This window comes from Simochromis diagramma, unplaced genomic scaffold (genome assembly GCF_900408965.1).
Source record: "Simochromis diagramma unplaced genomic scaffold, fSimDia1.1 OVJJ01000596.1, whole genome shotgun sequence".
In the NCBI taxonomy this organism is placed as follows: domain Eukaryota; kingdom Metazoa; phylum Chordata; class Actinopteri; order Cichliformes; family Cichlidae; genus Simochromis; species Simochromis diagramma.
The window spans coordinates 21333805-21357619 of record NW_024387245.1 but is presented as its reverse complement, the minus strand read 5'-3'; the positions used below and the strand labels follow the sequence as shown (position 1 = coordinate 21357619).

The following is a 23815-nucleotide window of genomic DNA, read 5'->3' as shown; positions in this document are numbered from 1 at the left end:
GAGAGCGACAGCACTGATCTGTGAGTGATGATAATTTGTGCACCAATTCCTCTGACATCGTCTTATTAATCGTTAGCTTACTATGCAAACATGACAAGTGAAATCTCCCGCAGCTTAAACATGTGAGAGGTTGATCGCGCAGAGAATCGCTGAGCTTATGTGAGTGCGTGTGTAAAAGCAGCACGATATATATTTTAGTTCTGCTGAGCCAAATAAGACAGGTCAGGGTGAAGAAGTGACAGCCAAAGAAAAGCTTACCACAAAACGGAGAAGTTATGACAAATCAGACTATAAGGCAAAAAGAAAGTGCAGCTTTATGGTTTCATGGACAAAAGAATTTCTGTGGCTGCAAGAGGATGGGATAAATAACCGGGCTGCACATAAGTGGTCCGCAGGTGCGCAATTCGCTGTCAAAATAAAAACACCACAAGGGGTTGGGGTAAATTTAAAAACTGTAACTTTTGAGTTAAAATATATATTTAATGTTAATAAATGACAAATTAAAAAGGCTGAACATTTTTTTGTATCCGAAAAAAATATCGAACGGGACACCAAAAGTAGCGAACCGAACCGAACCGTGAATTTTGTGTATCGTTGCACCCCTACTAAAATATGGTTGCAGTGTACCCACTAAGCAAACATAGATGAACTGTACTGTATGTTACAGATTATAGGTTCAAAATATCCAAAATATCTTTCCAGCTGACTTCAAGGAGCTATTAAAAAGTATTTAGTGAAATTAAGAAAGACTGAGGAATGAAAACCGCCTGCAGGAACATCAGTTTCTCCCACTGTTATCTCGGAGGGGGCCCTCTCCCACGGCCTCGACCCGGTCCAGCACCTGGACCTGGTCCAGGTCCTCTGGGTCCAGGTGGCCTGCTTACTGGCCCTCGAGCATTAGGGTTGGACGACGCTAGAGCCACATCTTTCTGCAGGTTAACACCTTTACCAGCTGTCCCGGGTTTTGTCTTTGTTGGTTTTGGTTTTGGTTCTTGCTCTGGTGGTTTTTCTGTTCAGAGAGAGAGAAATGGTTATTGTCCACGTTGTAGTCTAATCAGAGTTATGCTTTGAAAGTCAACGCTATCATCAGGATGTAGTTCTGACCAGGCTCTGGTGGAGCAGGGGGAATGAGGGATCGGTTCGGTAGAAGGTCCTCCAGGTCTTTCATGACCTGGTTGGTGGTGTCTGCATTGTTCCTTCGATTCTTCTCTTCATCGCGAGCCTGGATTGAAAAATAGAGTTAGGCATAATAGTTTTGGAGGTTCTATTAGATGCACACGATATATTGCTGAGCCTGGTCTTCGAGTATGATATGCTATAAACAAGAAAAGTTTGGGAATTCCAGCTGGCTTGTTCATTGAGCAGATCTTTATGTGCCCTGAGGTGAAAATGAATGTCTCTACCAAACATCATGACCACTATCACTTGCTATGATATGATATTTTAACCTGTGTCTGACATTTCTGCTAAAAAGGTATTAATCATGGACATAGTTTATGCAGTTCTCAGCTCTAGAGCAAGAGCCCTATTCAGCACGTGTGCAGAATGAACTTTGGACTTTTTCTACACACCATCTTCATCTTTTTCTTCAGCTCCATGTTGGAGTTTTGGTATGCCTCGGATACTGAGTTCAAATAATAGATGGCGAGTCTGTGAAAGAGAGAGGACAGGATTAATTTTCTTTTTTAGTGGCTTCAAATGAAAAAGTAGGATTTTGAGTAATTCTACACCTGCATGTAGGCCAGAGTGTGGTTTTATGGGTGTTTACACTCACACCATGAGAAGTACAGCTGGTATAATGAGACCGGGGTTAGCTGCATAGCTAAAGAGTGTTCCCATGAAGGCCGGCAGGTCCAGGTCAATCGTCTCCATGATTATGTCAAACATCTTGTCCTTTCCACTGCAAACAATAACTTACTCGCTGCATTTCATAATAGCAATATAATAGCACTTCATGTATCTTTTTTTCGGATTAATATCTGTGCTTTTTATCACCTGAAAGGTCCACAGTCAAACGAAGGTGGCAGTGTCATGATGGTGTAGACAACAGGTAACAGGCTGAGGAAGAGCACGAGGAGCAGGAGACCCATGTAGAAGTTGTTGGACTTAGAGGCCTTGAAAACTCTCTCGTGGGGGACGTTAGTGGCCATCACAGCCCAACACTGATAGTACATGGAGCTGAGGAGGCGGAGCACATTGATGCCCACCAGCCCGGGGGCATAAAATGCACCCATCCTTATATCAAAAAGGATCAAGTGAGCAGGTAAATACCAAAACAAGATTGATTTACCACCAGAAATAGGTCAAATTTAAAAACACTGAGTAAGAAAAGATATATTGTAATGATCACAAAAATGGCTTCTCAGCTTTAGAGTGGCTCGATAAATACAAGGGTTGCAGGTCAGTGTATATGACACTCATAGGTAAAGTAAAGTTTGTACCAAATCATGCCTTGATTGAAGACCAATCCAAGAACATTTCCACTGATGTCAAACTCGCCGTATGATGGCTGAAGTGATCAGAGACATGTATTAGTTTCACAACAAAACAGACTAGTGGGCCATAATATTTTTCGGCTAACTAAATTAATATAAAGGCACCAACTCTTGTCAAGTGGCCATGTCCCTAACTCCAGTATCCAGATGGATGAGTTATAAAAGAAATCATGAATCTTTTTGAAGGATGAAATTATCCAAAGAATGTTAAAATCATTTTTGGGTGTAGCTGTAACCATGTTTAGTTGGGTATCATACATGGGCGTCTACAGGGATTGACTCGCTTCTGGATTCTGTCTCAATTGGTCATTTATAGGAAGTGCAGTTATTGACCACTTACCTAATCCACTCAGACTTTGTTATAATCATTGGTAGAATGGCTAATAGTGAATCATTCTACAAACTATCTACTAGAATGAATGCAAGAATACAATTTTACATCAAGTTTGCTTTCATTTTGAGCCTGGCTCTTCCAGACGTTTCTTCCTGTTAAAAGGGAGTTTTTCCTTCCCACTGTTGTCAAGTATTTTCTCAGAGGGGATTTTCTCTGTATGATTGTAGGGTCTTTGCCTTACCTTATAAAGCACCTCGAGGGGGCTGTTGAATTTAACTGAAACCTCTCTTAAAGTGACAGTTTTTTTCAGGCAAATCCCTCAACATTCATGAAACTACCAATAGTACCAAGGACACTAGCAAAAAGCACAACTAGAGAAAAATCCATTTGGACGGATAAGGTGAGAGCCAGTGTTTATGGCCACCACCTGCAAGAACATTACTTTTATGGGGAAGTTGTCTTTTTGTTTTCACCTCTACACTTGTATTTTTTATTCACATTCATTGGTTTATGATGGTTTTATAAACAATGCTTTATAATTCCTAACCAGAGAGATTCATATTTTTGAAGTTTAACAGACTTTGTGTTTTACTGTGATAATCAAGTGTCTTACAAATTTTTGTTGAGCAATGTTTCATCAAAGGTTTCATCAAATGCTTAATTCAAATATCCAGTGTCTGGTATTCCTAAATGAAATCCATATTATTACATGTTGTTTTTACAGAAGACATATTTACATCTCATGAAAGCAACAGGTGTGACTGAATGATTGCTTGATTCCATTTGGTCCTAATTTGAGGCTCCTCTTGTGCACGCTGGCTCAACATGCTATAGTTCACTTTATTAAATGTGAAATGTCCCCTGGGTAAAATGCCTCTTCCACCTCAAAATTTACTACAATGTCCATAGATAAGAATGGGCTGTGGAGTGTTTACATTAATTTAATTAAGAGACTTACAAATCCAGCCTCCAGGTCCCAGCACCAGCAATAGTTAAGGAAACGTACAATCACGGCTCGGGCAAAGTCACCAATCAGGATGGTTAGGTAGGACACCTGGATGTCTGACACGGTCAGCTTCACAAACTCCTGGAACAGCACAGTTATACATAAATTTTAACACTTCTAATTCGTGCCGTTAAAAAATTCACCAGTTTTTTGGCCATAGTTTTTTTTTTTTTCTTAGGTCAAAATTCTCCCGCTTTCCTGTTAGCCTGTTAGTTTTCTGTGGTTGTGGTTTTACTTGTGATTGAGATGTTTATTATAAATGAAAATAGTTGTCATTTGTACAATGCCCACTGCAGTCTCCCAGCATGGTCCTCTAATGACATCAGCTGGATCCATTGGAGGTGGGGTGGCTTCTGAGTCATTCATCAGACGTGAGTAGTTGGCGTAGTACTCCTTCATGGCCCAGATGGAGGCGTTCTTTATGGACTGCTCTTCCTCCAGCTGAAGGGAACAAAGAGGATAATCAGTCACTAAATTTTCACATGGCGGACGTATTGTTACAATTACATGGGTATATAACTCAAGGCCACTATAATATATTGGCAGCAAGCCCTATTTTATACACAATGGAACATAAAAACATAAAATGTTTAACCTTTTCATGCATAGTGGTCACTACAGTGGACAGCTATTCAAAAGCTGTTCTCTTGTATTTGTCAATCAATCAATCAATCAATCAATCAATCAAGGCTTTATTCGCCACGTGCAGGTTGCCCTGCAGTGAAATAGGACCCCCCCCCCGACCTTACACACACAACACAGACATCACATGGGGATACAGGTCGGAGATCAGTAGCGTTACAGAAAAAACACTGAAATATACACTACAATGGGAAAGTACAAGAGGAAAAAAAAGAGACCTCTACTTTTTTGTTTCCTCCATACCCTGCCACCCACTGGTCGTTTAATGTTACTATAGATGTATGAAGTGTTTCATTGTAATTATTGTTATTTAACCCTGTCATGCATGAATTATGACAACCCCAATCAGGATTTTTTCTTAAGTATTTTTATGCATCGTTTCATGCCTAAAGATGAATAAAAATACTTATAAAAATACTTAAGAAAACAATCCTTTGGCTCGAGCCTTGCGACCGCAGCTGGCGCCGAAAGGGTATCCGCATGAAGTGATGGTGCTTTTTACTTTAGTGTGAACAGCTCATATGAATTTCAAAGCAGTTCTAACAGTCCAACACTGGTCTCTCAATCTCCCGTTGGAGAGCCGCGAGCTTCGCCATGATGTTATCAAACTTGCGCTCTGTGATGTTGTCATTCTTATGCTCAAAGAGCCGATTCTGAGAACTCACGACCACAGTGAGCCTCCCCAAGATGTCATCCAATTTGCGCTCAGAGATGTTATTCCGAGCTAGCCCTTCCAAGATGTAATCTGGTCTGCACTCAGAGATCTTATTCTGAGTATTCACGGCAGCCGTAAGCCTCTCCAAGATCTTATCCGTGCTGCACTCAATGAGCCCATTTTGAGAAACTCACACCTCTTCCCATCGTTTCAATCCCAGCGGGCAGCCTTGTGGGGGTTTGAACAGCCGGTTCCGCTTCCTTAATTCTTTGATAAGCCAGGGCCAAGCCAGCTGCGATCAGCAAGAACCCTGTTACCATGGTTCCGAATAGGTAGATATCTTCAGCACTCAGGCTCACCCAAACCCAAACTTCTCGCTGAGAAAGGGGTGTCAATTGCATTCAGGGACCAGTTGATCAAATCCATAATTCCTCTTTCAGGTTTTAGAGAACAGACTGTGAGAGAGTGTTTCAGGGAAAAGTAATACAAAAAAATCCACAAGACTAGACAAGGACACAAGAGGCTAAGCAGGGAAGCTAAGGGAGAGGAGGAGAGGAGAAAAGTGCGACCGCCTTCGTCGAGAGCAAGAGCAGCTTGATATAAGGATGTCAGTGTTGATGATATACTTGCACATAAACCACTACATTGGACACTGATGTGTCACTCCATACCCTGCCACCCACTGGTCGTTTAATGTTACTATAGATGTATGACGTGTTTCATTGTAATTATTGTTATTTAACCCTGTCATGCATGAATTATGACAACCCCAATCAGGATTTTTTCTTAAGTATTTTTATGCATCGTTTCATGCCTAAAGATGAATAAAAATACTTAAGAAAACAATCCTGATTGAGGTTGTCATAATTCATGCATGAAAGGGTTAAACTCAGACTTTGTAGGTGTTTATTCAAATATTAGCTCATTTTGAATTTGACAGCAACATGTCTCAAAAAAATTGGGACAGGGGACAAAAGGCTGGAAAATTAAGTGGTGCTATATAAAACAGCTAATTAAGTTAATTGGCAACGGGTCAGTAACATGATAAGATAGGCAGACATTGTCCATCCATCCGCTTCCGCTTCTCAGGGTTGCGGGGTGAGAGGCAGGGTACACCCTGGACAGGTCACCAGCGCAGGGCTAACACATAGACAAGAGACAACCAATCACACTCACACCAATTTAGGGTTTCCTATTAACCTTTCCCCACCCTAGATAAGACTTTATTGATCCCACGGTAGGGAAATTTCTGCGTTACCTCAGCTCAGCTGCATGTCTTTGGACTGTGGGAGGAAGCCAGAGTACTTGGGGAGAACCCATGTGAATGCAAGAAGAACATGTAAACTCCACAGAGAAAGACCCGGCCTGATGGCGGAATTGAACTCAGGGCCTTCTTGCTGTGAGGCAACGGTGCTAACCACCGTGCCATCATGTTGCCCAGCAGACATTGTTAACAATTCAATTATGTGATAATCTACAGTACATAAATTCATCAAAAGATTCAGAGAATGTAAAGAAATTCCTGTGTGCAAGGAACAAGGTCGAAATCAATACTGGATGCCTGTGATGTTTAGGCCTTGCTGCATTACAAACAGGTATGATTCTGTGAGCAGCTGGTGTCCTCAGTTCCCAGATGTTTACAGACTGGACAGGATGCTACCCAGTGATAAATATGGCCTTACGCCACTTTTTTCTTTTTAATTTTGTCAGTTTCAACATTTGATTTTTTTTTAATGTTTTATTGTGAATTAAATATGGGTTTGAGATCATTACATTCTAATTTTATTTGCATTTTAAACAACATCCCAGTTTCCCAGGAATTGGAGTTGTACATGCATTGTTAAATGTAAGATTTAGAGAAGCGCTAATGGATTCTAATGACTAAGGGTGTACACATTCAACCTTTAGAAATCCAGACAAAATAAATAAACAAGAAGAGTCTATAAAGTTTTGCTAGAGACCCTTAATTGGAAAAGATTCTCATTCAATTAAACAGTTTGCAATGTAGATGATGTACCCTAATGTTTATAATGTGCAATATTTATTTATTTATTTGTACAAACTGCAACAGACAGAAACATAAAATGTAAATCTTTACATGAGAGGTAAATTCTCAACATGACCAGTGAATTTCAGTAACATATGTAACTATTACTATGTCAGTGTGTTTCTCTACAAGGTTCAACTTTGGTTCAACTTTACCATAACAGAGATAAACGTGCTACTGTCTAAGTGGACAAATTAAATGGAGACAACAGCTGCAATACCTTGGTGTTGACCTCATCAAACAGGGCGAACAGAAACGTGTAGAGGTTTCCGAGGAAAAGGGCAAAGATGCGTCCGAGCTGCCATTTGAGGGCGATCCGAGGATGGTAGTCCTCCAGCTCAGCAATGGTCTCAAACAGAGGTGGACACACCAGGCCCAGAAGAGACATGACAATCTCCATCTAATAAAAACGGCCAAAATTATTCATAAGCTTTTTAAAAAAAATCTTCATCATCTTTACATGAACTGAGGTGAAGTATTCAACAGCATTGTGAGCCTGACCATTATTACCTCATTCTTCTCATACCAGCTGAGGTCGTCCCTTGTGGCAAACTCCTGAGATCTCTTCACCACAAAGTAGATGAGGTACCCACTGCCGCCGAGGCTACAGGTGATCAGGAAGTTAGCCAGGACTCTGAGGAACCTGCGCAGGTGGATGTTCTCGTCCTTCTGGTTCTCCTGCTCGTCCACAATGGACTCCTGTTCTTATCAAAACATGAGGGGAACTGACTGTCAGTAGAGCACTTTTTTATTATAACCTCAAATAACTAAGCTATTATAGAGACTAAAATCACAGATAAGGTCATTTATGATGCCGTTATATTTCATACAGGAATACAATTTTTATTGGCCTTATTTATGTTTATCCTCACTGTTTACTTTATCCGTGATAGAGCTAAAATGTTCTCATGTCATTAATTATTGTTTTAAATTACATTAATGCCTAAAGGCTTCACCAGCAGTAAATCTTGCTAATCTGGGTCTGTTAGCCAAGGATCGCTACAAAACATTATAAGCATCAGAAGCTGTAAATTATAATATAATAATATGTAATAATATGATATAAAATAACACATACATATATTTTGCACAAGTTTCCTTGTTAGACCTATGGGTCAATTCCTGTAAAAACTGCAAAAATGTTGTAAATGAAGTAGATTGGATGTTGTATATATTCCATATTGAGCATCCCAAAGGCTTTAGGATTGCTCTGGTTACCTTGAAACTGGTGGTGATGGAGGCGTACTTGTTGTCAGCGGTCTCTGCATTGCCAATGAGGTAATCCCAGCTGGTGAACATCTTCCAGGCGAAGGTGAAGTCTGAATCCTCCCCATCTCCACCACCAACGTCAGCATTTTTGGCCATTCTACAAGCAAAGAAAATAAAAATACCGTACCTACTAACTCATCTTCAGTTTCTACATTGTTTAATGATGATGATGTCATTTATAGTTAAAGACATATTTTTCGCAAACTGCTCAGCGCTTTTGGATAAAAAACTAATAAATGGATCAAAATATATCCCTGCATACATCCAATTTCTTAACTCTGCAATGAATCTGCGACCACCTGGTTTGTGATGTATGTGACTGAACTGGCACGCATCCACGCATGTACTGTACACTCACGTGCGGATCACAAGCATCAGGCTGTAGCCGAAAGTGCCAATGCCGACCATGAGGTAGGACAAAGGTAGCCTGAACTTCAGCACGCCGACGGTCCTCTGGTCGTTGTAATATCCGTAGAACAGCACTGAATATTTGCAGTACCCCTGAGAATGAAAGAAATGTCATTTTGGATGCCATGTTTTCTCACTTATCTTCTTGCCTATAGATCCAAAGGGGTAATACTGAAAATAGCAGTAATTTAAATGATGAGTTGCTCTGCCTGAGATCTGTCAGTTATCGTGTGCCTGTCTGTGCCAGGTGGTTTTCAATATATATTATAATATATATATTAAAAAAGAACCTTTCCTAACTCTTCAGATCATTATGAGTGCTCACACACAGGAAAAGTGAATATTCATTCCAACTCAAGTGAATTTGCTTTAGCTAAAACATCTTTGATGGATCACCAAAGGTTCCTGCATGTAGAAAAAGAAAATCACGCAAACACATGCGCTCAACGGCAGCACATTTACAACAGCCTCACAGCACACACAGACTTATAGGACACACATGCAAGCCACGCTTGTTCATATTAGTGAATATACACACACATAGTCAGACTTATGGAGCCTCTCTTTCTATTTACAAACAAGTGATGTTTCCACATTCTCTTCACCTGTCTAAACAAAACACCCAGCCTACATCATTAGACATACACACAATTATGGGCACACTAAGGTTTGTCACATGGAATGTAAATGGAGCTGGCACCAGAGAAAAAAGGTTAAAGATATTTAACCAGCTTAAAAAACTACAGGCAGATGTTGTTTTATTACAAGAGACTCACAGGCCTGTCACAGGTTTAAACGAACTTAAAACACCTGAGTTTCCTAATATGTTTGCAGCCTGTTATAATTCTAGACAAAGGGGAGTAGCAATTTTAATACATAAAAATGTTAATTTTACAGTACTCGATACAGTTATAGATCCAGAGGGCAGATTCCTTATTATTAAATTATCAGTATTTAACAAAAAGCTATGTATAGTAAGTATATATGGTCCAAATGTTGATGTTGACCCTCATTCTTTCACAGATTTTTTTAGTGCACTCTCTGAACACCTTGATTGCACACTTATTCTTGGCGGTGACCTCAACCTTGGACTAAATGAAGAAATGGATAGGCTCAACACAACAGGAACTCAGCGCAATTGGCAGTCCACAAATATAATCAAACAGTTTATGAGCGACTATGGCCTTTGCAATGCATGGCGCTCCCTTCACCCCAGCAATAAGGAATATACTTTCTTCTCACATGTTCATCACTCCTACTCTCGTCTGGATTATTTTTTGGTCAGCAGCTCACTGCTGAGTGACATTTCAGACACTGAGATTCACCCTATAGCTGTCAGCGATCATGCTCCTGTATCTTTAACACTAATACATAAGAAGAACGCTACACCAAGTAAAAACTGGAGATTCAAATCATCGCTGCTCAAAGATAAAGACTTTATTAAATATTTTAAAAAAGAGTGGACTTCATATTTAGACTATAATGACACTCCCGGAACATCAGCTTCTGTTCTATCGGAAGCAGGGAAAGCTGTGATGAGAGGTAAAATAATTTCTTTCTCATTACACAAAGAAGAAAACAAAAATATTCAGGAATTAGAAAAAAACATCAAATCCTTAGAAGAAGCCTACGCGTGCGACCAAGATCAAGAAATGATGAACAAAATATGCAAAACAAAACTAGAATTAAATGAAATTATTAAAAAAAAAAAACCACAATTCCTAGTACAAAGACTTCGCTTGCAGAATTTTGAACACAGTAGAAAATCAGGTCGATTTCTAGCTAACCAGTTAAAAATAACTAAAGAAAAAACAACTATATGTGCTGTTAAAGATTTATCTGGAAACACAATATATGACCCTGGAAGAATAAACAACATTTTTAGGGATTTCTATGAAACTCTATATTCACCACAAATAAACCCGTCTAAAAATGAAATTGATCAGTTTCTTGACAACGTAACTCTTCCAAAATTACTAGACAGTCAAGCAATGACACTGGATTCACCACTGACGCCAGGTGAACTCCAGGAAGCCCTGATAAGTATGCCCAATAATAAGGCTCCAGGTCCAGACGGCTACCCTGCAGAATTCTACAAAGAATTCTGGACAATTTTGGCACCAGTATTCCACAGAATGTTGCAGGAAATCGAGGAAAATGGCAGACTACCACCAAATATGAACTCCGCCAACATTAATCTCCTGCTAAAACCAGGCAAAGACCCTTTATTTCCCTCAAACTATCGTCCAATATCCCTTATAAATGCAGACCTCAAAATAATCTGCAAAGCCCTCTCAAAAAGATTAGAGAAAATAACCCCCCTCTTAATTCATCCTGACCAAACTGGTTTCATAAAAGGCAGGCACTCATCAACAAACGCACGTAGATTACTTAGTTTGATAGACTACTCATACAGTAAAAACATTGAAACCACAATATTATCTCTAGATGCAGAAAAAGCATTTGACAGAGTTAACTGGAAATTTTTATTTGCAACTTTACACAAATTTGTTTTTGGAAACTCTTTCATAAACTGGCTAAAAATATTATATAATTCCCCAACAGCTTGTGTCAGAACAAATGACCAGACATCCTCCAGCTTCTGTCTCCTGAGGGGCACCAGACAGGGATGCCCACTCTCCCCTTCACTGTTTGCAATTTTTATCGAACCACTAGCAGCAGCATTTAGACAAGCTACACCATAAAATGTAAGAACGTAGAACATAAAATCAGTCTCTATACGGATGATGTGTTGCTTTTTCTCCAAAACTCACAAACCAACCTTTCTGACGTAATTACTCTAATAAACTGGTTTTCAAGAGTTTCAGATTATTCAATTAACTGGTCAAAATCTACAGTTCTTCCCATTAACTGCTCCTTCCATAATTCTTCTTCTGCCCCACTACAATCTGGAAATATTAAATATTTAGGTATTAATGTCTCTCCTAAGCTTTCAGACTTAACTAAATTAAACCACATCCCACTTCTAAAGAAAGTAGAAGGTGATCTGACTAGATGGAGATCTCTACCCATATCACTCATGGGAAGGGTCGCCACTATAAAAATGATGATCTTGCCAAAAATAAATTACTTATTTTTAATGATCCCGAACAAACCATCACAAGATTGGTTCAGATCTCTGGATTCGTAAATTTCTAAATTCCTTTGGAAAGATAAACCCCAGCGAATCAGCTTAAAAACGCTACAAAGAACCAAGGATAGAGGAGGATTAGATCTGCCTAATTTTCAACAATATTTCTTAGCCAACAGGCTTCAGTTCATCTCAGGATGGTTAAAATATACCCTCTTAGATGAACCTTGGCTAGATGTTGAACAGGCACTATGCAATAATCTAGAGATTTCAGACCTACCATTTATCAGCTCAAACATCAAAAGACATGAATGTTTTAAAAGCATCAACATAATCTCTTCTCTGACAGCATGGTGGGAGTTTCTAAAAATGACAGAGTCTTCATTAGTCCCATGCAGACGTACACCTATCTGGAACAACCCTGACATATTACAAAACAATAATATGATAAACTTTTCCAGAATGGAGTTGTGAAGGAATTAAATACTTAGAACATATAGTAGAAGGAACAGACTTTATTCCATTTGACAGACTAGTTATACAATATGGGATAAACAAGAAAAGATTTTTAGAATATCAACAAATTAAATCCATAGTAAAACAGAAGTTTAACCTCAGTCAAGTTGAATTGCAAACACCACCAAGCGCGGCACATTTTCTTACTCTTGAATCCCCCAAATTATTGTCTAAAATATACAGAACACTTTCTAAAATAGATGAATCAATTTCCCTTCCTATTGCAAAGTGGGAAGCAGATTTGTCAGTCGGCTTAGACCAAAACTTCTGGTCTCAGGTTTGCTTAAAAACCTTTAAATTGATTAGAAATCCCAGTCTGCAATTAATACAATACAAAATACTACATAGAGTGCACTATACAGGTCATCGGATGTTCCAGATGGGCTTTACATCTTCCAACAACTGCTCACACTGTCAAGGCAATACACCAGACAATTACATCCACGCTCTTTGGTTCTGTCCACCAGTGCAGAAGTTTTGGGGCGAGATATGTGAAGACTTATCAAAGTGTCTGAAATGTAAAATTCCAACCTCCCCTTTAGTGTGCTTGTTGGGCAAATTGGATGATGTCACTACAGAAACTAATACAGTCCACACACTGCCCTATGCATCGCCAAGAAAACGGTCCTCATGAACTGGAAAAATAAAAATAATCTTAATACTAGCCAATATAGAAACCATAATATAGATAACATTAGCCTCGATACAGCCTCTGCCACCACATTAGATCAATCCCTCTGGGCTCCTTTGATCGGCTCCATCACCTAGCGGGGGTGGGTCGCCAGTGTGGTTGATGTGGAGGTTGGGACGGGCTTAGGGCGTCTGGAGAATCCCTAGGGACGTTATCCCTGGAGGGCTTAACCCAGGGGTTGGGGTTAGTGGCTCTGGTTGCTCTTAGAGGGTGTTCTCCTTGTGGCTGCGTGCAGCAGGCCTGGGGGAGGGTCTGTGCTGGCGGACGTAGGTTACTGGCCTGGTAGCCTGGCTGCCCCTGAGTGGATCCGGGGCAGGCCTGGGGGCTTGGGGTTTGGGGGTGCTTCGCCTCCGTGCTAGGGCTCTGGTTGGGCCTTGGGGGCTTCGGTCCTTGTTGGTGTGTCGCCAAGGTTGTGGGCAGGAGTCCACTCTGCAGGTGAGCGGGGGCCAGCTCCCCCGCTGGCCCCAGGGAGGGGCATCTTGCTCCTCCCTTCTTTTCTTCCCCATCCCCGGCTGCCTCCCTCTTCCCGCTCCAGCACACCCACCCACACAAGTAGGGCCTTGGGGTGCGGGTGTGTCACCAGGGTGCAGGGGAGGCAACTGGTAACTGATGCCCTCAGGGGTCGGTGCGTTGGTGGTTCTTGGTGTCCGGGGCTGGGCGCTCAGGCATGTACCAGCTCACTCCCAGTGACTACTTGGCGGGGCCTGGTGCCTGTTGCTCGGTCAGGCCTCTTCTGGGGCAAAGGGGGCCCTCGGGCCTCTGGGCCTGCGGCTCAGTTCACTCTGGCACAGCTGGCTGCCAGCAGAGCCGTCGGGCACGCCACTGCAGCCCCCTCTGGCTTCTGCTCCGTGGCTACTGGGTGACCCCTCATCTGGGGCTCTCCTCAGCTCTTCCCAGGAGGGTGGCACGGATGCCCCTCCGGTGGTCCTCCTTGGGCTCTCGCACTCTGGGGCCTCTGGATGTCTGGGGCCTGGATCTCCTCCATGCCTGCTTCATGCCCTGGGGGACAGGGCTATGGCTCTCTACATCCTCTAGCAGACCATTACATGGGGAAACCTTTTGAATACAAGCACGCTGATCCACACAGGTGTGCACACGGGTGTTCACTGTTCATAGACATAAACTACACCTTTATTGGCTGCTATTTCCAAGCACATTGTGCGCTGTCGGTCCTGCTTGCTACACAACAACATTCAATATTTAGTATTTACTGCTGTTTACACTTAGCTAGATTAACGTGATGGTGTTGTGTTTAGTATGTTGCTCTGTTTTTGCTTGTTTTCTCTTCTTTTTCTCTCAACAGGTGACTCAGGAGATTTTTTTCCTCTTCTTTCTCTTTTTAAGTGCCCTTTCTCACTGTCCCTCTTCCCTTCTGTTTTTCTTTTCCTTCATCTTTCTTTCTCCCTTTCCTATCCCTCAGTCATGTCTGTCCCGTCTGTAACAACTGAAAATAAAATAAAATAAACAATAACAACAAAGGTCGATCAAATGGACAAATACGGCAAGGCTGTGATGATCCATCTGGCGAAGTAAATCCATTGGGTATCCTTGTTGGTCTTCAGACAACAATTCTGACGGCTAAAGAAACAAATGGGACAGGCAAAAAAAAAAAAGAAAATAATTCATTTTGTGCTAAACTCACATTGAAGTCCATGAGGACAGAGTAGTCTTGAGCAGTATCCTGCTCTGCTCTGGGTACAGTCTTCCTGGGAATAGACCCATAGGGAAGACCCATCAGGACCTGGAGACAACATAAAACAATGAATTTGTGCAAATTTCAAATATCACCCAGCAAGTTCTTCCTGGCAACATGGCAACAAATCCCAGTTTTAACAATCAATAGTTCTTAAATGTTCTTAAATGAGAGTTTAATAACAGAAAGGTTTTGTCTTCACTGTCCTGAAAACTGGACATGCTTTCACAATGTGTGGATGATCAGTGTGACATTCCTAACAATGGTAAATTTATGTGCAAGAAAGCTTTTATATTGTCCTTTTATCGATTAAAAAAAAATATCGAGAGGAAAAAAAAAGAGGGGGGGGGGGGGGGGTGAGATCAACTCCATCTCCCAACTGCTACCTCTGAAGTCCAGTTCTTATCTTAATGAACTAACTGACCCAGGAGCTGACCGAACCACAGCGGCAGCTTGGATTTATAATGTATAAGGAGATGTTTGTCCCACGTGAAGTTTGTCAACTGAAGTAAACGAGAATTTATATGGAGGTAAAGGTAAATGGCTTCAAAGTGTTGTTTATATAGTGAAAAATGGGTGTTTGGTAATTCCTGTCTGTGTAGGTGGAGACTACATTAGGTTGGTGTCTTTACACAACCATTTAATTACAAAATTAGCTGTCAATCAATCCCATTGGATTAAACAAAGCCATATTTGTTGCCTTGTAACTGGACCATCAACATCTGACCCTCAACGGTACAGTGTTTACATTTACGTATTTTTCTGGGTAAGAGGACAACATGATGTCACCTCAGGGATGACCACAAGTCCAAAGGTGAATCCAAAAAGCACAAGGTTCATGCCGTACATCCATCGCAGGAAAATAAAGTAAGATGCAACGGATGACCCAAAGTGACCTGGGGACAGTGAGAACATTTTTAGTTTTTGCATCCGCCCAGAAGGAGTTTTCCATTGCTGCTAAACACAGATGAGCTGTAAACAATGAACTTACTTTCCACCTCCTTGATCTTCCTCTCCCATGGGATGCACGCTGTTCTGAAATTTTCAAAATCCCTCTGAAACTTGATCCATTTCTTAGATTTAAAAAACAAAACAAGACAGCAAATTAGAGAAGCAGAGCACAAGCAAACACAAGGATGAAATCTAAATATTGTGCCTAACCTTTGTCATCATCACTTTGTAGGCATACCACTTTCGGCCTTTCCCTTTCCCCAAAGCGCCTTCAAACTTATCCACAAATTCTTGAGCTTCCCTGTGAAGAAATGGGAAAACATTTTCATTAGAATGCAATAAACCATTTTTAAAATACAAATATTTTAGTCCAAGATAAGTTTCATGTTAAAATATGAGTAACATGAGAAAGAAGGAGATTACTTTAGGAGTTTGAGCCTCCGCTGCATCCTCCAAGGCTTATTCCTGATGTTGGCGATGAGTTTCTTCTTCTCCTCCACCTCCTCCATCAGCCGAGCCATCTCTCCCTCTGACATGGACTCCTCTTCCTCACTCGAGTTGGAGTTGGAATCTGATGAACTGGGGAGGAAAGGGCAGACGGAGTCAAATCCTACATAAACGACTGTTAGGGAATTCAGAGGAGTCTTCAGAGAATCTTAAAGATTCATCACGAGGGTACGATGACTTCCTCTGACCTACCTGTCACCCTTTTTCTTTTTCTTCTTCTTGTCCTTGTCATCATCTTTGCCCTTGCCCTTCCCTTTCCCTTTGCCATCACCCTTCTTACCCTTGGTCTCCTCTTCTTCTTCCTCCTTCTTTCCTTTCTTCCCTCCTCCCTTCTTTCCCTTCTTTCCTTTCCCCACATCACTGTCCTCCTCATCACTGTCCTGGGCTTTGCCTCCTTTCTTCTTATTGGCTGCTCCTCCTCTCTTCCTCTTGGGAGGCTCATCCTCGCTCTCATCCTCATCATCATTGCCACCACGTTTCTTGGCCAGCTTCTTCCTGTTTGCTCCTCTGCGCCCCCTGGGAGCTTCATCTTCCTCCTCATCGTCCTCATCATCATCATCACTGGCCGGTTTTTTGCCTCGTCCTCGTCCCTTTACGCCTCCTCTTCCTCCCGCCTGCCTCCTGTTCCCTCTCCTCTGAGTGCCACCATCTGTGTAAACCGCACGATTGATATTCTGAGCATTTAATTAGACTCTCAACTTTTCATCGTTGTTATAAAGAAGTTCAGTGAACTGCAGTTTTATTCACTCACCGTCACTTTCACTTAAATCTCCGTCTATCTCGATGCCAACTGAGGGAGAACACAAAGACACACAATCAAAAAGAAAACAACACAATCAAGTAATCACCTCGGCTTAAACCATATCAGCTGCCTGCCCCAGAACAGCAGATATCATTTACAGACTCTTTGCCTGCAGGATGTTTTAGTATCAACTGGCTTCTTGATATAAGATGATGTGTTTAAAATGTATTCAGACTGCCTATGTGGTTCTCAAGACAAAAAGGACTCCAGGCCACATGTGATTAAAAACAAAAGTACATAAAACTTTATTAACTTAACCTGGGGGTCATTACTGCTCAAGATTTCAAGTTGCAGAAGGTTTTCAACCCGTGTGATGCCAACTGTATCATATTTACTACACAGGTTTTTGTGAGTTTTTGAGACGTTCACATTATGAGTGTAATTGTTTTCCCAAAAACCTAAATAAATTACCCAATAGATTACCCAATTTAACACAAAAACAAATTAATATTTAAATGTTTTTTTTATTTGTCAGAGGTTCAGTTAATTCAATCAATACTTTTGTTAAAATTGAATTTTCTGGCTTTTATTTCATGAATCAGTTGAATGTTTTTGGGTGATTTTTTAAATAACCAGTGCAAGGTCACTGGAACTTATACCAGCTGACTTTGGTTAAGAGGCAGAGTACACCCTCAACAGATCACTAATACTGGCCAACACAGAGAGACTGCCAACCACACACTCCCACGTGTACACCTCTACAATTACAGACATACTTCACAAACAAGTCTTTGAGCTGTGGAACGAAGCTCAGAGAGAACTGATGAGGTTTATTCTCCTGGAGCATACATTCTGCTTTTAGTATAATGTTAAATGCCAAGAAAACAGATTGATTTTTAAAAAAAATTTATTATTATTTTAGAGCGAGCAGAAAGACACGCCAACACACTAAAGTTACTGATGACTACACTGTATATAAATTTCAGGACAGTAACTAAAACTGATACTTCAAGCAGAAGATGTTGTTCTCTGTCTTTATTTACTGCATTTCCATATGTGTTTGCAGATTTTTCAGGAAACCACAGCATCTTTTTCTCAAAACAAAACAAAAAAAACACAAAAAACAAATGCAAGATGCAAAAAACTTGAAAATACAAGAAGTTTTGTGCAACACTGGCTCGGGAAACTAACTCTCGTGCAAGTACACAACGTGAAAAGGGCAAGAAATAAACTGACTATAGAAACACTGGGAACTCTTTAGATGAAGAGACACAGCAGGGAGGAGGACAGGTGAAGACAGTCAGGGCACAGCAGACAATCACAAAGAGGAAGTAAAACTACTGCAAGACATGAGATAGCTGAGAGCATGTAGACAAGAAAGATTCTGAATATATTATGCAGGGAAAACTTACACTCAAACACACACAAACACATCATGTATTTGCAATATTAACTGAGCCTCTTGCCCCATTCATTAGTCTGGACAGCACCTCACTGCACTATAGAGCACTTTAGAGACAGGTATTGTTACACTGCACTGATCTGTTACATGCACTTGTATTTTGTATCATGTTGTGCACTGTTGGATGTGTCTTGGGTGAGTAGACCAAGACTAATTCCTTCCCTGGGTTGCAGAAGTGGTGAAAGTAAATGTGAAGTTGAACTTAAGGAAGGAACACAACCCTAACCTGTAAAATTAGTGGGGTGGGTTTTAAAGATAGAAATATAATTTCATAATTAGTAACATACTAGTTTCATGTTGTCCCACAAAAAGATACTGCCATATTTATTTATTTATTTTGCCCTGTGTGCATCAGGACAAGAGCAACAAGAGAGAACATCCTGAGCTGTAAAGCATCCTTCGCCAGCTTTGAGAGCGTTTAAAGTCGTGCAGGTTTTTAGCTACAATTACACAATTAATTCTTACACTGGGAGTGTTGCATTGGTCCAAAAAGAGAAAGCAGGCAAATTACATCAGGATCAGGATGAGGCCACAAGTTAGTGGATTAATTTGAACATTAAAGAAGGAAGCCAACATGATGTTAGGCCCTAGACCAAAAGTAAAAAGGCTTGAATCGTCCTTGAATAGGTAAACCTGTCTGCACTTTCTTCAATTACCAATGAAACTAAATGAATCCTCCAGTCCTCCAGCCATTAACTTACCTTCTTCCATTTTAGCTGCATCACTTTTTCTCGGCATGATGAAAAATAGGACGTGTCTGACTCTCTCCGTCCTCTGCAGCACTTACAGATCCTGACCTCCTCAGCTGGCTGACTCTCCTTTGCCTTGGATGGCCGCCAAGCACCCAACTCAGGTATCCAGTCCTGTCACTATGGCGACTGTGAGCTGCTCAACAGGTGAGTTCGTGGATAAGTCAAGCAAATTCTGGAAACCAAAGGTGATCCCTCTTGGACAGGCTGTTATCCTCAGAAGCTGCGACACTTACGTTTTATTAACATACAGATGCTATGGCTTATTGTGTGAGTGTGAGTGTGTGTGTGTGTGTGTCTTCACGGCTCTTCCCAACAGACCAAAGATCCAGATTATCTAATGCACCTCTTACTTGTGTTGTTACTTGACCACACATACATACAAACACATACACACACCACCACCAGGCCAGACATCCTAAAGATTTAATGAAGGTTTTGGTTTCTATCTGTCCATCACAGTAAGCAGGCAGCAAACACCTTGAGGTGACCTTGCAGCCCTCATACGTTTTTGTTTTAGTTAATAAAAACAAGGCAGGTGTTGGAATCAGCTCACCTGAAGCAGAGGCTGACCAAGTGTGTTGAGACAGAAATGGTAACAGCAGCGTAACGCATCGAGGAGTCATTAAATAATAGAACAGGGCTCATTTTTCACATCCAAAATGATTCCATTACACGGTTGTCAGCTCCTACAGGTAAGAGGTGGATTACATCTTTTAAGACCTGTTGCCTATTCACAGAATATTGGCACATACCATGTGAATAGTGCCATGGAAAGCATTGCCATGAAGCCTCCAGATACACAGTTTTTGTGCTGATACTAATGCCAGAAGAGGTTTGATATCATCTGGCTTTAGTGTACACACTGCGTCCAGCTTTTAGGTACAGTCTATGATATAACTCCAGTTCAGTGTGTATGTGAAATACTCCTGAAAGCTTGTATTAGCAATTGTTGCTTAGCCACCCGGTAGATACTGACGAACACTGACACATTTAAATTTAATCCTTAAAATTTAACAAAAATAAATATATCAACTTTGTAATCACAGGGTGTGCAACTTTAAATTATTTAATAAAACTGCTTATTTCTTATTTATTTTACAATAATGTATGCCTGGCAGAAAAAAAAAATCCAGTGTTTCTGAATCAATATTTCATGCAAGGCCATCATAAAATATGCATAAGCAGTTAGAAATTAAAGGCTCAGGTGTGGTGAGTGTTGTAATATTGACTGTACATCTGCAGTGGCACTATTAATTAGCATATTTTAAAAAGTGCCTTGTTTCTCCCTATCCCCCTCTGATCTAAAACATGCTGGGGACCCACTACTCAGGCACCCTCCTGTTGGGTCTGGGCTTGGCTCAGAGCAAACCAGTCATGGTATACTGCTTCAGAGGCTCTGAATGAGGACGCAACCCTGTTTTTCAATGCACACAGATGTTTTTCCAGTTCCTTCCCACTAGGGCTGTTCCATCTTTTGTCATCCGTGGTAAAACTGGTCCGTGCCATTGGAGCGTCAGCTTCTGGACCAAACAAAAGATCAAACAGCCGGACAGCACCCCATCACGCACACTTGTTGTTACGTCACTGTGTTATTTTGTCAGTATTTTGCCCCCACTGCCTTTTCTTTTCTATGACTTTTTGTTTTCAAAACTATATATTTTCTAAAGTACTGGTGACCATACAATGTATATAACTTTAATTTAAACCCGTAACTTCTTCTACAGTTTATACTGGCTGTATGTTTATGTTACAATAAGAAGCCCACACTGGAGCTCCAGGTCTTTGTTCACGTTTTACTCCTTAAATTATGTCTACTGGGCCACCTGGTGGTGGGTCATGATAATACAAGCAACTCAAATCCTTAAATATGGAAGTATATGTAAATTAATATGAACTAAGATTTGATTTTGAGATCATGTTAAGTATTTAAATGGTTAATCAAACTTCATACGATGTGAGGAATTATTCACTTTTTCTTAGTTTCTGTTAACCTGTTGCATGTTGCTCTTAGGTTTTTGCTATATTGGCTGAGAAAGGCTGGTTGATTATAGCAAAGGTCTGTCTTCACGTCATCTCATCTTGAGCTGAGGTGAATATATAACAGCCTGTAAGTAAATGAACATTTTCTGTATTTTATTATGAGGAAAATTTGGGTTTATTAGATTTCTAAATCACTTTTTCACTCTTTTCTCCTTCTATCTCCTTTGTCTTGGACATTTATACTTTCTTTAACCAACTTCAGTTATTTCTGTGGAACCTGAGAGCCAAATAAGACGGCCACAGCAGAACAGCGGCTGAATCCAAAAAACAATACACAATAGTAATAACATTTATGCTATAAATAATCTCCTGGAGAAACAACCATGTCATCGCCCTCTTTTATGGACATACTCAGACTGCAGGAAGGCCAGAGGACAGTGGTCTGTGTACACTAAAGACAGCCCTTCTGTTCCTGTATGGTAAACACAAGTGTTACGTAAACCCGAGAGCTTCAACTGGGTCAGCACCCAGTTGTAGGCAAACACAGAGGAGGAAAGTACATTTTGTAATTACACAAAATTTAAAAAAAACTTTTTTAAAAATACCTTGCCTAGTAAATTAAAATTGTTGTTTTTCTTCCCAGTGAATTTGCACTGACTGTTTGAAGATTACTTTACTGCAGTTAACACATGAAGTGCCCAGAGGAAGATAACAAGGAGACATTAAAAAAAAAAAAAAACACCTCAACTCACTCTATTATTCTGGATAGAGATGAGAGCCTGTGGGGGTGGTGGGGAACAAAAGTGTACATGTTGCTTTCTTGTGCCTGATAAGTGAGTACACTCTGCACTTGTGTATCAAAACAGGGAGCAGGTGTCATAATGTGACCCGAGGCCAGCGCTCACTGAAGCAGGCCCTGTTGAGTCACATGGAAACGACAGCCAGCAGCCTGGAAATGTCAACTGGATGTTGTGTGCGCATGCCCTTTAGGGGGAAATGTTACAGTAGTATCTCAATTTTTACTAAAGAATGCTGAAAATATGTGAAAAAATGTTCAATAATTTATTCATTGAGCAATATAACATCTCTAAAGACAGTTAAATGCAACTTCCACTCACTTACAGTTGATAAATACACCAATCAAAAAAAAAAAAAAAAAAAATCCACACATAAAAATGAAAGAAATATTAATTTTCTTTATTGACATGCCTCGTGTACAGTTTCAAACATTGGTCCTGTGAACAGCATGCTGTAGCTCATTACTGTCACCAGGGGGTCAGTGTCACAAACAACCAGTCTGTGGACTATCAATGGCTCAGTCACAGTAGAGCAAGTATCCCAAAAGTCTCACTGTAAAGAACAAATCTTTGAGCTTAAAATGTAAGAAATGAATGTGTAAAATTGGCAGCTCATTGTCCAGACTGTCCTGGAATTATAAAATGGAAGGTTTTTGTTACTTCAGAGTTCTACATTTTTATTTTACTTTTTTTTGTTAAAACAAGACAAAACTGAAAAACACAAATCGGGAACTTTTCTGTTGTTTAATTATCTATCACTCAGTGACTTTGTTGTAATGATCAAAGGTGAGTTCTTTAATGGGGGTAGGGGACTGAAACTCATGAAAATACTGTTAAAAAGTTCTACGTGTTTGTGTATTTATTACGCAAAAACATTTATTCATACATGTGTAATGACAAAGTTGAATCCTAATTTTCTAAGGTTTCATTGTGAAATGCATGCTCAACTGGATTAAGATCAGGTGACTGAGGTGGCCATTTAACAATGTTGTTCTGGTACACGATCTGTCCAAAGAATGCTTTTCCAGAACTATGATGGCTGTCTTAGAAAAATTTTCTTCTTCTTTTAGCAAAGTCCAATCAACCCTTTCTATTCTTGAGACTTATGAATAGCTTGCACCTTGCAGTGAACCCTCTGTATTTACTTTCATGCAGTCTTGTCTTTATGGTAGATTTGGAAATTGATACCCTGACCTCTTCAGGTATGGATATTGTTAACTTGGCTTGTTGTTGTGAAGGAGTTTCTCATCACCACGGAACTTATTCTGGGACCATTTCTCCAGTACTTTCTTTCTCAGGATGCACAAAACTTTTCCCTTTTATAATATTTTGGCAATTTATCAGATGGGTTGGGTTTTTCGGCAGCTTTTTATCATTTTATCCAAAACAAATCTCAAGCCACCTTCACCCCATTCATTTAAACAGGTTGCAGTATTTTATTGCCGTTTAATGGTACCAAAGTTGCCTTGAAGACGGCAACTGACAGCAAGTTGCTGCAGACCATTTTTCCACCCAGTCTCCAAACATCATTTTCCCTAGTGATTAAGGATAAGTGAGTGTCTGTGCTGTCTGGGCCTTTTCTGTTTTCGTCTCACTTTTCCTCTGCTTTCATGTTGAGCTATTTCAAGCAAGGTACACACACACACACACACACACACACACACACACACACACAGAATTTCCCAGAGGAACCCACCGGAGGGATTAATAAAGTTTCATCTATATAGGTTGTATACCTATAATCCTCACTCCAAGTAGGTAAATACCTTCACAAACA

At 40.5% G+C, this 23815-nt stretch overlaps 1 protein-coding gene across 1 annotated transcript; it reads right to left on the bottom strand.

Annotated features, from left to right (window-relative positions):
* Window positions 1–618: 618 nt before the first annotated feature.
* On the bottom strand, window positions 619–19231 carry tmc2a (transmembrane channel-like 2a). The gene is made up of 19 exons (XM_040000135.1): window positions 19211–19231; window positions 16498–16979; window positions 16222–16377; window positions 16009–16099; window positions 15839–15920; window positions 15637–15743; window positions 14797–14895; window positions 8807–8949; window positions 8398–8545; window positions 7690–7878; window positions 7400–7579; window positions 4118–4276; window positions 3788–3916; window positions 2442–2509; window positions 1996–2235; window positions 1775–1900; window positions 1572–1650; window positions 1105–1222; window positions 619–1009 (listed from the first exon to the last, which is right to left on the bottom strand). Exons 1-19 carry the CDS (start codon window positions 19229–19231, stop codon window positions 795–797), a joined length of 2832 nt encoding a protein of 943 aa, XP_039856069.1. The 3' UTR covers window positions 619–794.
* Window positions 19232–23815: the final 4584 nt, after the last annotated feature.

What these genes read in the sequence shown, in the direction of transcription:
- tmc2a (XM_040000135.1), bottom strand. Translation starts at nt 19,231, where the DNA reads ATGCAGCTAAAATGGAAGAAG. An exon ending in CTGTCCTCATGGACTTCAAT is followed by an intron (nt 8,950 to 14,796) that starts GTGAGTTTAGCA and finishes TTTCATTCTCAG; the next exon opens with GGGTACTGCAAATATTCAGT. An exon ending in CTGATGCTTGTGATCCGCAC is followed by an intron (nt 8,546 to 8,806) that starts GTGAGTGTACAG and finishes CTTTGCTTGTAG; the next exon opens with AATGGCCAAAAATGCTGACG.